Raw genomic sequence first — 15650 nt, 5'->3', positions numbered from 1 at the left:
GGGGGGGTGTCTTTCTGCGCTGGGCCCTTTGCCCAAGGTCCCCCCTTGGCTGGCCCCAGTTCCCCACCACACCTGGCTCTGTGGCTGCAGCTCTGCTCCCAGCACAGGATCTGCTCTCTCCCTGGGCTGTGTCTCTGGCTCTGTGGCTGCTTTTCTGACCCCTCTGGATCTGGCATGGCTCTGCTCCCCAGCTCAACTTGGGCCCCTGCTCTCTCCTTAGCTCGGCCCCACTCTGTTTGACCCAGGCAATTCCAGCTCACACGGAGGATGGGACCCCCCTGGCCTCCTGACTCCCTGATTAGCCTGCCCGCCCTGTCAATTAGGCTGACCTGGACCACTGGCCTCTCCCCATTGTTCCTCGGGACTGTCAGTCTCAGGGTCCTGATTTCCCATCAACCCTTCCCCTTTTAGTGCTGGGAGCTAGCCAACCAAAACACCCCCACTGAGTGTTAGTAAGGGGGTAACAGTCCCCTTATACAAACACCACATTAAAGTTAAAAGTAAAGGGATGTGCTGAAATCCAGATTGGGGGAGCAGACTAGTCAAAAATTTGGCAGGATCCAGGTATTTATAGTATTATTGTTCCAAGATATACCAGAATTTTTTTTAAGTGCAAGAACAGCAGCTACACTTGTTCTCAGGCTCTGGCGGATGAATGTGATTGTGACCACACAGTGGCAGGTTCCCTGTTTTGCAGTGGTGTGGTGCCAATATGCTCAGGGCTGGATTGGTGCCCAAGCAGCGACTAGTTATTTCCTCCCTAAAAGGGAAGGGGGTTTTTTATAGAGGGGGCGGGAGGACAAAACCCGTCAGGAACCAGTTTTTACCTTTTCCCCTAAACATTGTATGCCTCCGAAGCTCTGCAGCTGGCAGCTCGGATAACACAGTAAAACGCGCGGGGTTTGCACAGCCCTGTTCCCCTCCGCAAAGCACACACGCGCATCCACCACCCCACAGCGTGCTCACAGCATTGCACATTCAGGCGTGCGCGTGCGCACTTGACTCAACCCTCCTCCCCCGCCCTGTTAATAAAGCAAGCACGTGACCCATTCCACCTCCTGGTCCTTTGTTTGTTTGGCTCCGGAGCGCCTGCGGGGGTAGGAGGAAGACTAGAGATAGACCCCCGCGCCGTTCTATGACGTCAGTGTGCGCCGGTCCGCTCCCCCCGCCCCCTTTGGGAATTATGTAGGATTTTCTCCAGGAGCTCACATTCTATCGGTGGAACGTTGGCGATCGATGTGTCGCGCGTCCCCACCATCCCCGGAGCGCTGCAGCCACGGGCCCCAGGCTGTGTTCCCAGGCGTCTGTACTAGGGACTGGTTGGCCCTGCGGCTTCTCCTGGGATCTGATCAGTCCGGCTCCTCCGGCTGCCGCGGCAGGTGATTGCCCAGGTGGCTCGCCCTGTCGGCTGCCCGGTTGTAGAAGCAGCAGGAGGTTTTGTAGTGCGTGGTTACGCAGCCTACTCGTCCGTCTGGGATCTTAGTTAGGGCAGTTCGGTGTGTTATAATTGGCTTCCTTTGGCTGCTGTGCATGGGCCTGCGTGAGTCCTGCCAGCCTTTGTTTTCTTGGTGGTGAGAGAAGGGGAGCATGGCAGCCTCTGGGTCGGAAAAAAGCAACAAGAAGAAAACAGAGAAGAAACTTGCAGCCCGAGAAGAAGCTAAACTGCTGGCGAGCTTTATGGGAGTCATGAATACCATGCGAAAACAGGTAGGGCAGGAGATACAGCTGAAGGAGCAGAAGGTCCTGTGTTCTTTCGCTGTTTGTGGTGAAATCTGCCCAATAGGATCCAATATCCAGTGTCTAGTGGCCAACATCATCACCACCCAGTCTTAGTAAACTGATCTATATCAACCTCAAGTTTCCCAGTAATCGTAGTTAGAACTAGGGTGACCAGATGTCCCGATTTTATAGGGACAATCTTGATATTCGGGGCTTTTTCTTATATGGGCACCTATTACCCCCCCCACACACACACTCTGTCCTGATTTTTCATATTTGCTGTCTGGTCACCCTAGTTAGAACATGTCATCATTAGTCCTGTCCTTTGTTTTTGGATGCATGTGTGGGCTTCCACTGACTTCTCTGCATAGCTTTGAGTATGCACTGGAAACTGTAACCAAGTAAGCTACACCAGGTCTGAATTATTGTTCCCATTTTACAGGCACCAAGCATGTAAGTAATTTTCCCACCGGCACACATCTGGTCAGATGTTGATCCCAGGAATCCTGCTATCCCACTTGTATTCACTAGACAATTCAACTTTGTTTCATCTTTAATAGATGTCTCCCTGTCTATAGGGTGGTTGCTTAAGACAATTTTCAGTATTATTGTGTTAAACCAACATCTGCTTTTAAGTATTCTAATAGGGGTAATCCACCAATTCAGAGTTTGAGCCCAACCAAAACTAATTTATCAGCTAGGCTTCAGTATCCTTTATTAAATTAATATGTTCATATAGAATAATCTAGAGATCTGGTGGAGCTTCTAAAAATTGTTTAGGGATGGACAAAACCCCTTTCTATTTAATCCTTGCACATATTGGACTTTGAGAGGAAGATGTCACAAAACGAATTGCATGAAATACAAGCAATAAGTAGACTCAGCATGCTTTGGGCATTATAAAAATAATAAATAGCTGCTGACATACTTGTGTACTGTGGCACAGTGTCAAGTAGCAGGGGGTAGCCGTGTTAGTCTGTATCAACAAAAACGGCAAGGAGACTGGTGGCACCTTAAAGACTAACAGATTTATTTGGGTATAAGCTTTCGTGGGTAATAACCTCACTTCTTCAGATGCATAGAGTGAAAGTTACAGATGCAGGCATATACTGACACATGGAGAGCAGGGAGTTACTTCGCAAGTGGAGAACCAGTGTTGACAGGGCCAATTCAATCAGGGTGGATGTAGTCCACTCCCAATAATAGATGAGGAGGTGTCAATTCCAGGAGAGGAAAAGCTGCTTCTGTAATGAGCCAGCCACTCCCAGTCCCTATTCAAACCCAGATTAATGGTGTTAAATTTGCAAATGAATTTTAGTTCTGCTGTTTCTCTTTGAAGTCTGTTTCTGAAGTTTTTTTGTTCAATGCTAGTGACTTTTAAATCTGTAATAGAATGACCAGGGAGATTGAAGTGTTCACTTAGTGGCTTATGTATGTTACCATTCCTGATGTCCGATTTGTGTCCATTTATTCTTTTGCGGAGGGACTGTCCGGTTTGGCCAATGTACATGGCAGAGGGGCATTGCTGGCACATGATGGCATATATAACATTAGTGGATGTGCAGGTGAATGAGCCCTTCAACACCATCCTGGCCACCATGGATGTAGAAGCTCTTTACACCAATATTCCACATGAGGATGGACTACAAGCTGTCAGGAACAGTATCCCTGATGAGGCCACAGCACGCCTGGTGGCTGAGCTTTGTGACTTTGTCCTCACCCACAACCACTTCAGATTTGGGGACAACTTATACCTTCAAGTCAGTGGCACTGCTATGGGTACCCGCATGGCCCCACAGTATGACAACATTTTTATGGCTGACTTAGAACAATGCTTCCTCAGCTCTCATCCCCTAGTGCCCCTCCTCTACTTGCGCTACGTTGATGACATCTTCATCATATGGACCCACGGAAAGGAGGCCCTTGAAGAATTCCACCTGGACTTCAACAATTTCCACCCCACCATCAACCTCAGCCTGGACCAGTCCACACAAGAGATCCACTTCCTGGACACTACGTGCAAATAAGTGATGGTCACATAAACACCACCCTATACCGGAAACCTACTGACCGCTATACGTACCTACATGCCTCCAGCTTCCATCCAAGACGCATCACACGATCCATTGTCTACAGCCAAGCCCTAAGATACAACTGAATTTGCTCCAACCCCTCAGACAGAGACAAACACCTACAAGATCTTTATCAAGCATTCGTAAAACTACAATACCCACCTGGGGAAGTGAGGAAACAGATTGACAGAGCAAGACGGGTACCCAGAAATCACCTACTACAGGACAGGCCCAACAAGGACAATAACAGAACACCACTGGCCATCACATACCGCCCCCAGCTAAAACCTCTCCAGCGCATTATCCACAATCTACAACCTATCCTGGAAAATGATCCCTCACTCTCACAGACCTTGGGAGGCAGGCCAGTCCTCGCTTACAGACAACCCCCCAACCTGAAGCAAATACTCACCAGCAACTACACACCACACCACAGAAACACCAACCCAGGAACCAATCCCTGTAGCAAACCTCGTTGCCTACTCTGTCCCCATATCTACTCTGGCGACACCATCAGAGGACCCAACCACATCAGCCACACCATCAAGGGCTCATTCACCTGCACATCCACTAATGTTATATATGCCATCATGTGCCAGCAATGCCCCTCTGCCATGTACATTGGCCAAACCGGACAGTCCCTCCGCAAAAGAATAAATGGACACAAATCGGACATCAGGAATGGTAACATACATAAGCCACTAAGTGAACGCTTCAATCTCCCTGGTCATTCTATTACAGATTTAAAAGTCACTAGCATTGGAAAAAAAAAATTCAGAAACAGACTTCAAAGAGAAACAGCAGAACTAAAATTCATTTGCAAATTTAACACCATTAATCTGGGTTTGAATAGGGACTGGGAGTGGCTGGCTCATTACAGAAGCAGCTTTTCCTCTCCTGGAATTGACACCTCCTCATCTATTATTGGGAGTGGACTACATCCACCCTGATTGAATTGGCCCTGTCAACACTGGTTCTCCACTTGCGAAGTAACTCCCTGCTCTCCATGTGTCAGTATATAATGCCTGCATCTGTAACTTTCACTCTATGCATCTGAAGAAGTGAGGTTATTACCCACGAAAGCTTATGCCCAAATAAATCTGTTAGTCTTTAAGGTGCCACCAGACTCCTTGTTGTTTTTGTGGCACAGTGAACATACTCCTGTATCTGTATTGAAAGTTCAGTTATTGTTATGCAGAGTTTATTGCTAATACGAAAACAGGAAGAGTTACTGCAGTGGGTCCACTTTCTTATCTGACCGGTTTCAGAGTAGCAGCCGTGTTAGTCTGTATCCGCAAAAAACAGGAGTATTTGTGGCACCTTAGAGACTAATCAATTTATTAGAAAGCTTATGCTCTAATAAATTGGTTAGTCTCTAAGGTGCCACAAGTACTCCTGTTCTTTCTTATCTGAGGACTTCTCTGTACTAAGCCAAAAAATCAAGTTTGAGTAGAGGGCTGAGTTATTTCAGGTTGAAACTGTATTAACACACAACCCTTTTTCAGAGACTGTTGGAATTGAGGTGGACATGAACAGTCAAATCTTTATGCTTGGTGTAGGTGGAATGGGTGTTGGGTGTTTTTTAGTATTTATTCTCCCAATGTGGATCCCAAACTAAATATGCCTCCTGTCAACTGAATCAGTTGAGATTCTGTTAGAATTCTAGGTGACAACCCTGCAAAATGTTGTTTCTTGATCTACATGGCTGCTGTATCTGACTGCTTACCTAAGAAGCCCATGCTCATGTTTATAGCCTGGTAGGTAGCTACTGCAGGGCTGGCCCACAACATTTTGGCACCTGAGCTCAAACGACGTCCCCATACCCCCTTGCTTGGGCCAAAACTTTGAAAGGTCTCTCATCTGCCTTCTTCCTGTTCTACTCCCCTATTGGGGCAGGTAGCAGAGCAGTACCATGAAAGGAGAACTAACAACTTCAAATGCCTTGTTCAAAAATTTTAAGTAACACTTAACTTTCAAATGCCTGAACAGCAAATGTAACTTTTCTTGTCTGCATAGTAAACACTGGCATTTTTATCTGTTTGAATAATCAAAGTGGTGCTTTCGGTTCCTTCTTGGTTGCAAAGATTTGAACTGCTTTCTGAAGGTCCACAGTCTGGGCCCGCTCATGCTCTATTGAGATGGTTGCAAGGCCGACCAGCCTCCCCTGTGTCATTGTGGAGCGTAGATGTGTTTTTATTAACTTCAGCTTGGAGAAGCTGCGTTCTCCACTGGCAACTGTTACAGGAAGTATTAGAAGTATGTGCAGAGCAAAAAAAGCATTTGGAAAGAGAGTGGTCATCTTATTTGTGCACATATATTCCAGAACAGCTTTTGGAGTTGATCCTGCTGAAATGTACACCTCTACCCCGATATAACGCGACCTGATATAACACGAATTCGGATATACCGTGGTAAAGCAGTGCTCCGGGGGGCAGGGCTGCACACTCTGGCAGATCAAAGCAAGTTCGATATAATGTGGTTTCACCTATAATGCGGTAAGATGTTTTGGCTCCCGAGGACAGCGTTATATCGGGGTAGAAGTGTATCTTGAAAGGGCATTTCAGTTCATCACCTAAATCACTCGGATCAATATCTCGCATGTCATCATGTGTCAACACTGTCTCTAGTGCCCTACATTGCTGGTGTAGGTCTTCTTCAGGTATAGTGAGGAGTTTTGGAATATCATACAACATCCCAAATATACTGCTGTGTTCCTTGAGCTGCATGAAACAATCTAGCACCTGGTTAAATAATTCCAATTTTGAATTGTTGTTTGGGGTCACTTATGGGATTATCCCGTGCCTCGTAATCAAAATGTCGTCTTCTTCTTTGGTGACTCTTATATTCTTGAATGGGTGGGAAAACAGCTTCAGTGTGAAGTTCCTCTGCCAACTTCTGTGCGCTCTTCAGAACATTTTGTAATCCCTCATCTGACCGGTAAGTGTGACTTTGCTTTATCCAATTGTTCCATTGCTCTAGATATATCAAGGTCAACACCTTGGAGTCTCTTGCTTACAACATTTATTTCAAACGCTATGTCATGCCACAACACTAAGCCACACAGAAATTTGAAGTTACGTATGTTTCTGGTGATTCCATTTCCCTCTGCCACTGTTCTCCCATGAACAGTTCCTGTCATAGCATTAACCTCCATAATGGCAACTATTGCATCATCTATCTTCCCAATTTGGTGTTTGATAGGCTTTATCACCTCCATTCGACTTTCCCATCGTATGGCACTCAGTGGTTTCAGTGTCAGAGAGGATGTTCCCAGATGTTGCTTCAAAATTTGCCATTGATGAGTTGATGCAGAGAGAAATACATTGATGCTTTGAATTACATTAAAAAATTCAGCAGCCTCACTAGAAGCTGATACTGCATCACTGACCACCAAGTTCAGTGAATGAGAACTGCATGGGACAAAAAAAGTTCGAGGGTTTAACTCTCGGATCCGTGTCTGCACTTCTCTGTTCTTTCCTTTCATGTAGCTACCATTATTGTAGACCTGACCTCTCATATCAGCTATCGCAATTCCCGTATCTTCCAGCTTTTTAAGAAGCACATTTGTCATACCAGCTCCTGTAGTATCATCTATGTCAATAAATTCTATAAAATGCTCTCTGACAGTTGCCTTTGCAGGGACATTTTCACTAGGTTCTGTTGTTGTTACAAAACGCACCATAGAATCATAGAATATCAGAGTTGGAAGGGACCTCAAGAGGTCATCTAGACCAACCCCCTGCTCAAAGCAGGACCAATTCCCAGCTAAATCATCCCAGCCAGGGCTTTGTCAAGCCGGGCCTTAAAAACCTCCAAGGAAGGAGACTCCACCACCTCCCTAGGTAACGCATTCCAGTGTTTCACCACCCTCCTAGTGAAATAGTTTTTCCTGATATCCAACCTGGACCTCCCCCACCGCAACTTGAGACCATTGCTCCTTGTTCTGTCATCTGCCACCACTGAGAACAGCCGAGCTCCATCCTCTTTGGAACCCCCCTTCAGGTAGTTGAAGGCTGCTATCAAATCCCCCCTCATTCTTCTCTTCTGGAGACTAAACAATCCCAGTTCTCTCAGCCTCTCCTCATAAGTCATGTGCTCCAGACCCCTAATCATTTTTGTTGCCCTCCGCTGGACTCTTTCCAATTTTTCCACATCCTTCTTGTAGTGTGGGGCCCAAAACTGGACACAGTCTTCCAGATGAGGCCTCACCAATGTCAAATAAAGGGGAACGATCACGTTCCTCGATCTGCTGGCAATGCCCCTACTTATACAGCCCAAAATGCCGTTAGCCTTCTTGGCAACAAGAGCACACTGTTGACTCATATCCAGCTTCTCGTCCACTGTGACCCCTAGTTCCTTTTCAGCAGAACTGCTACCTAGCCATTCGGTCCCTAGTCTGTAGCAGTGCATGGGATTCTTCCGTCCTAAGTGCAGGACTCTGCACTTGTCCTTGTTGAACCTCATCAGGTTTTTTTCTGCCCAATCCTCTAATTTGTCTAGGTCCCTCTGTATCCGATCCCTACCCTCTAGTGTATCTACCACGCCTCCTAGTTTAGTGTCATCTGCAAACTTGCTGAGAGTGCAGTCCACACCATCCTCCAGATCATTAATAAAGATATTAAACAAAACCGGCCCCAGGACCGACCCTTGGGGCACTCCACTTGAAACCGGCTGCCAACTAGACATGGAGCCATTGATCACTACCCGTTGAGCCCGACGATCTAGCCAGCTTTCTATCCACCTTACAGTCCATTCATCCAGCCCATACTTCTTTAACTTGGTGGCAAGAATACTGTGGGAGACAGTATCAAAAGCTTTGCTAAAGTCAAGAAATAACACATCCACTGCTTTCCCCTCATCCACAGAGCCAGTTATCTCATCATAGAAGGCAATTAGGTTAGTCAGGCACGACTTCCCCTTCGTGAATCCATGCTGACTGTTCCTGATCACTTTCCTCTCCTCTAAATGTTTCATAATTGATTCCTTGAGGACCTGCTCCATAATTTTTCCAGGGACTGAGGTGAGGCTGACTGGCCTGTAGTTCCCCGGATCCTCCTTCTTCCCTTTTTTAAAGATGGGCACTACATTAGCCTTTTTCCAGTCATCTGGGACCTCCCCCGATCGCCATGAGTTTTCAAAAATAATGGCTAATGGCTCTGCAATCTCACCCGCCAACTCCTTTAGCACCCTCGGATGCAGCGCATCCGGCCCCATGGACTTGTGCACGTTCAGTTTTTCTAAATAGTCCCGAACCACTTCTTTCTCCACAGAGGGCTGGTCACCTTCTCCCCATGCTGTACTGCCCAGTGCAGCAATCTGGGAGCTGACCTTGTGCGTGAAGACAGAGGCAAAAAAATCATTGAGTACATTAGCTTTTTCCACATCCTCGGTCACTAGGTTGCCTCCCTCATTCAGTTAGGGGCCCACACTTTCCTTGATTTTCTTCTTGTTGCTAACATACCTGAAGAAACCCTTCTTGTTACTCTTAACATCTCTTGCTAACTGCAACTCCAAGTGTGATTTGGCCTTCCTGATTTCACTCCTGCACGCCTGAGCAATATTTTTATACTCCTCCCTGGTCATTTGTCCAATATTCCACTTCTTATAAGTCTCTTTTTTGCGTTTAAGATCAGCAAGGATTTCACTGTTTAGCCAAGCTGGTCGCCTGCCATATTTACTATTCTTTCTACACATCGGGATGGTTTGTTCCTGCAACCTCAATAAGGATTCTTTAAAATACAGCCAGCTCTCCTGGACTAGGGTTACCATATTTCAACAATCAAAAAAGAGGATGGGAGGAGCCCCGCCCTAGCCCCGCCCCCGTCCTGTCCTAGCCCCGCCCCCGCCCCTTCCACTCCCTCCCACTTCCTGCCCCCTCAGAACCCCCAACCCTCCCCCCCACTCCTTGTCCCCTGACTGCCCCCCAGATCCCCACCCCCTACCTAAGCCTCCCTGTTCCTTGTCCCCTAACTGCCCCCTCCTGAGACCCCCCCCACCTGTACCCTGACTGCCCAAAACCTTACACCCCAGACAGCCCCCCCCTGAACTCCCAAACACCCCCCCCGCTCCTTGTCCCCTAACTGCCCCCTCCTGAGACCCCCCACCTGTACCCTGATTACCCAAAACCTTACACCCCCAACCCCCAGACAGCCTCCCCCGAACTCCCTGACCCATTCAACCCTCCCCCCTGCTCCCTGTCTCTTGACTACCCCCCCCCCCAACCTCCCTGCCGCTTCTCTGGCCCCCGGCCCCCTTACTGTGCTGCAGAGCAGCGCGCTCGACAGTGGGGGAGGGGAGCAGGCTCGAAGCTCCAGACAAACGGCCAGCGATCTGTGAGTGGAGGGAGGGAGAGGAGGGGGGGTGTCAAGTTTCAGGAGGGAGGAGGGGGACATGCAGAAGGGCTCTGGCTCTGGCTTTTGGAGCACCGGCTGCTTTGTAAGCGCGCGCACGCTCTGCATGGGAGGGGGGAGGAGGGGAAGTCCAGACATTGACAAGTTCCCCCCGGACGCTATTTTTAACCCGAAAAAGCCGGACATGTCCGGGGGAATCCGGACGAATGGTAACCCTATCCTGGACCCCTTTGCCCTTCATGTTATTCTCCCAGGGGATCCTGCCCATCTGTTCCCTGAGGGAGTCAAAGTCTGCTTTTCTGAAGTCCAGGGTCCATATTCTGCTGCTCTCCTTTCTTCCTTGTGTCAGGATCCTGAACTCGACCATCTCATGGTCACTGCCTCCCAGGTTCCCATCCACTTTTGCTTCCCCTACTAGTTCTTCCCTGTTTGTGAGCAGCAGGTCAAGAAAAGCTTTGCCCCTAGTTGGTTCCTCCAGCACTTGCACCAGGAAATTGTCCCCTACGCTTTCCAAAAATTTCCTGGATTGCCTGTGCACCGCTGTATTGCTCTCCCAGCAGATATCAGGGTGATTAAAGTCTCCCATGAGAACCAGGGCCTGCGATCTAGCAACTTCTGCTAGTTGCCAGAAGAAAGCTTCGTCCACCTCATCCCCCTGGTCTGGTGGTCTATAGCAGACTCCAACCACGACATCACCCTTGTTGCTCCCACTTCTCAACTTTATCCAGAGACTCTTAGGTTTTTCTGCAGTATCATACCGGAGCTCTGAGCAGTCATACTCCTCTCTTACATACAACGCAACTCCCCCACCTTTTCTGCCCTGCCTGTCCTTCCTGAACAGTTTATATCCATCCATGACAGTACTCCAGTCATGTGAGTTATCCCACCAAGTCTCTGTTATTCCAATCACATCATAGTTCCCTGACTGTGCCAGGACTTCCAGTTCTCCCTGCTTGTTTCCCAGGCTTCTTGCATTTGTGTATAGGCACTTAAGATAACTCAATGATCGTCCCTCTTTCTCAGCATGAGACAGGAGTCCTCCCCTCTTGCGCTCTCCTGCTTGTGCTTCCTCCCAGGATCCCATTTCCCCACTTACCTCAGGGCTTTGGTCTCCTTCCCCCGGTGAACCTAGTTTAAAGCCCTCCATTAGAGTCATTTGTTCCGTATGGCTGTTGTCAGGTGCGCAGTCAGGAATAACAGAGTAATATCTTGCTGACTTCACATCTGCCACAATCTTCTGTTTGACTTTTGTTGGCAGTAACTGTATGATCTCATTTTGAATTGTTTTTTCCAAAGTAGTGGTGTGTGTACATTTCCTGGGTGGTGACTCTTCTTAGATGCTCCGGGAGTACAGCATCAAACTCAGCCATCAGCTCCACAATTTTAAGGAAGTTTCCATTGTTTGGCACATACAGCTGATCTGAAGTGCTACACAGTGCTAGGTTTTGGGTAGTAAGCATTCTCACAATGGCATTGAGCCTTTTCAGAACATTTTGCCAGTAAAGAGACTCTGATGCAATCTTCTCTTGATGCTGATCATCTGTGGTGGCCTTTAACCATAGTCTCATCTCAAGCTCTTTCCACCTATGGAATGCTTTCTGGTGATTTGCTGCCTTCTCATGGCATGCCAGATTTCTAGCCAGATTTTTCCAGTCCTTTGTTCCTGTAGAACCCAATGTGGCAGGAACATTAGACTGGAAGAGTTTGCAACAAAAACAATATGCAGCATTCTGGGTTTTTGAGTACATAAGCCATGGCCTCTCCACTTTGTCACCATTGGGGATTTCATGCCAGTAATGTATTGGATGGAAACTTCTATTTTCATTTGTCTTTGGGGACCATGAAGTTTTTCACTTGCTGTGGCCCATGCAGTACAAGAAAGTCCCTCAGGCTGCTGCTCAAGTGGGTCCACAGTCTTGGATCATGATATAATAATATATGGAGATATACCTATCTCATAGAACTGGAAGGGACCCTGAAAGGTCATTGAGTCCAGCCCCCTGCCTTCACTAGCAGGACCAAATACTGATTTTGCCCCCGATCCCTAAGTGGCCCCCTCAAGGATTGAACTTTCAACCCTGGGTTTAGCAGGCCAATGCTTAAACCACTGAGCTATCCCTCACTGCCTCATCTAGACTTAAGGAACTAAACTCAGCAGCAGCTGTTTCTTGCGCCTCCACCACACTCTTCTCTGATCTACCCTTTTCTTCAGGAATGTGCATGGTTACATCCATTTGAGATGGAGATATGGATGGGGCAGTAGCTGCCAGGTCACCTGCACTCTGACTAACTGGAAGATCAGGCATCTCCTCACCACTCACATCCTCACTGGGGCCGGAAGGCTCACCGTTAACATTTGTGTCTATGTATCTCAGGAGAGCTCCTTCCTGCTTAGATAGAAAAGCTTCCTTTGCTTTCTTTCTTTTTCTGAATGCTGCCCCAGAGGGGCGTTTTCTTCTTTCACTCATGACTGTTCTGTGCCAGCTATAGTGGCTCTCAACACTCAATTGAAGGGGACAAATAAGCAGGCTGGTAGCAGGGCCTGAGTGAGGGAAGATATCAGCGTCTTAAGGGCCTAACTGGCTCCTACTACTACAGTTGACTGCCTGTTCTCCTCAAGTAGGGTTACCATATTTCAACAATCAAAAAAGAGGATGGGAGGAGCCCCGCCCTAGCCCCGCCCCCGTCCTGTCCTAGCCCCGCCCCCGCCCCTTCCACTCCCTCCCACTTCCTGCCCCCTCAGAACCCCCAACCCTCCCCCCCACTCCTTGTCCCCTGACTGCCCCCCAGAACCCCACCCCCTACCTAAGCCTCCCTGTTCCTTATCCCCTAACTGCCCCTTCCTAAGACCCCTCTCCCTAACTGCCCCCCAGGACCCTACCCCCTACCTGTACCCTGACTGCCCAAAACCTTATCCACCCTCCCCCAGAAAGTCCGCCCCGAACTCCCCCCCCGCTCCTTGTCCCCTGACTGCCCCCTCCTGGGACCCCTGCTCCTAACTGCCCTCCAGAACCCCACCCCCTACCTAAGCCTCCCTGTTCCTTGTCCCCTAACTGCCCCCTCCTGAGACCCCCCCCACCTGTACCCTGACTGCCCAAAACCTTACACCCCCAACCCCCAGACAGCCTCCCCCCCGAACTCCCAAACACCCCCCCCGCTCCTTGTCCCCTAACTGCCCCCTCCTGAGACCCCCCCCACCTGTACCCTGATTACCCAAAACCTTACACCCCCAACCCCCAGACAGCCTCCCCCGAACTCCCTGACCCATTCAACCCTCCCCCCTGCTCCCTGTCTCTTGACTACCCCCCCCCCCCCCAACCTCCCTGCCGCTTCTCTGGCCCCCGGCCCCCTTACTGTGCTGCAGAGCAGCGCGCTCGACAGTGGGGGAGGGGAGCAGGCTCGAAGCTCCAGACAAACGGCCAGCGATCTGTGAGTGGAGGGAGGGAGAGGAGGGGGGGTGTCAAGTTTCAGGAGGGAGGAGGGGGACGTGCAGAAGGGCTCTGGCTCTGGCTTTTGGAGCACCGGCTGCTTTGTAAGCGCGCGCACGCTCTGCATGGGAGGGGGGAGGAGGGGAAGTCCGGACATTGACAAATTCCCCCCGGACGCTATTTTTAACCCGAAAAAGCCGGACATGTCCGGGGGAATCCGGACGAATGGTAACCCTATCCTCAAGTGGGTTCAGGGAAGCAGCAGGAAACAGGAAACTCCCTGAGAAGCTGGTGTTAATCAGTCCAGGCTCCTGGGGGTGCTAGAGAGGTACATAAGAGGCGGCTCCTCTCTTTCCCTGCAGCTCCTGCTGCTTTCTTTTATTCCTTCTCACCTTTTCTCCTGCCTTCATATCCTCAACCTCAAAGGCACTTGAATCCTAGAATTAAGTTTGCTTTTGTGGAGTTGGTTGGTTGTTTTAAACAGAGTTGGCAGTTTTTTAAAGAGACATTATTAAGGGCACACAAGCAAACTATCCCACTGCATAGGAAAGACAGGAAGTGTGGTATGACACCATGCTAGCTTAACCTGACCTGTAACTCAAAAGAGAGTCATACAAGAAGTAGAAACTAGATCAAATTACAAAGGATGAATAAAAAACACCACCACAAGCATGTAGGGACAAAACTGGAAAGGCCACGGCACAAAACAAGGTTAAACTAGGTAGAGATATAAAGTGTAACAAGAAAGCATTTTACAAATACATGAGAAGCAAGAGGGAGACCAGGGTTAAGGTAGGCCCATTACTCAGTGAGGAGGGAAAGACAATTACAGAAATTCATTCTGTAGAGTGCCATTCACTCACAGCACCAATTTGAGGCTACTGAATGGTGCTATCCCTTGTCTGTAAGCAATTTGAGGCAGGGAACATCTTCTCAATACATGTACATACAGCGCCTAGCACAATGAGGTCCCAATTCTTGATTGAGGCTTATAGTTGCTGCCACAACACAAAAAAATTAATAATGTGTTGGCATATGGGTGCATGGTGCTTTATTATAGCAGAGCACCAGCACCACTGTAGTTAAGATTGAACATCACTTTCAGGTCTAAGGCTGACTCATCAAAGTGTGTTAAAATCTGCATGCTTACTCAGATTATCTTGAGATTTTCAGTGACACACAAGGGTGCTGGGTAACGTTAGTAGACCAAGTTAGAAGTCATCTGAGAAAAGTGTTCCTTATATGTAGCTCCTCTCTTTCTCTCCCCCCCGCCCACACACCCCAAAAAATACAAGGGCTTGGGTTTGGAGCAGTTTTTTTTTTTTTTTTTTTTTTTAAGACCAAATTTGGTCTTTATTGCTTAAGTATTTTTAGCTACAGGTGTGCAAAGAGACTTTTTCTGGTGTACACTTGTTACTCAAACAACTGTTTGTTTGGTTTTTTAACATATGCATTATTTTTATGAATCTGTTATTGTAGCTGTAGGTGCTTCTGATCTGTGTTATTTCCTGAGTGAATCAAAAACTACTAAAAGAGCATTTAGGGATCTGACTGAAACTCAGATAATCGGATATTTAAACTATCATTCTGTTTTCCCTATCTAGTTCTGACTATGCACACTTCCTTCCCACTCTATTAATGGGTTGTTTTGGTTTAACTTTTTTGCAATAAGGGAACTTCATGTACCTCAGAATGAAGTTCTAATGCTAGACAGCAATATTAGTGAATTCAATAAGAACCTGATGCTATATGTCCTCGGGTCCCATTGAAGTCTGACACAAGTCAGTGTTCATGTTCTTAAAGTCAGTCTTAAAGGAATGCCAACTTTAATTCTATTCATTTATATATATTCCGCCCACACACACTATTCTTGCTCCAACAATTTTTCTAGTTTTACAGGTGCTTGCTCTTCCAGTCGCTGTGTGAAAGATCACACAAATGGGAAAAACTGTCTGACTAGACATTTAGTGCTGTCAAAATATACCAGGTAACCAAACTGAGTAAACAGAAAATTCTCAGAACAGTGATCTTACATGTTACTTAGACAATGACAGGTAAAAAATCATTTCTTTTGTAGAAAC

General features: G+C 47.8%; 1 protein-coding gene across 2 annotated transcripts in view; it reads left to right on the top strand.

The window, feature by feature from the left end:
* Positions 1 to 1142: 1142 nt before the first annotated feature.
* The window catches only part of KLHL7 (kelch like family member 7), a 46275-nt gene continuing 31767 nt past the window's right edge, over positions 1143 to 15650 (top strand). Inside the window, exon 1 of one of the 2 annotated variants that reach the window (XM_054020187.1) lies at positions 1143 to 1707. In XM_054020187.1, the coding sequence (XP_053876162.1) occupies positions 1588 to 1707 (120 nt within the window). In that variant the 5' untranslated portion in view covers positions 1143 to 1587. The remainder of the gene's footprint in view (positions 1708 to 15650) is intronic. The other variant, XM_054020188.1, reaches the window with a different exon arrangement.

The sequence above is a fragment of the Malaclemys terrapin genome, chromosome 2 (genome assembly GCF_027887155.1).
Source record: "Malaclemys terrapin pileata isolate rMalTer1 chromosome 2, rMalTer1.hap1, whole genome shotgun sequence".
NCBI lineage: Eukaryota > Metazoa > Chordata > Testudines > Emydidae > Malaclemys > Malaclemys terrapin.
This window is presented reverse-complemented; position numbering and strand designations above follow the sequence as displayed.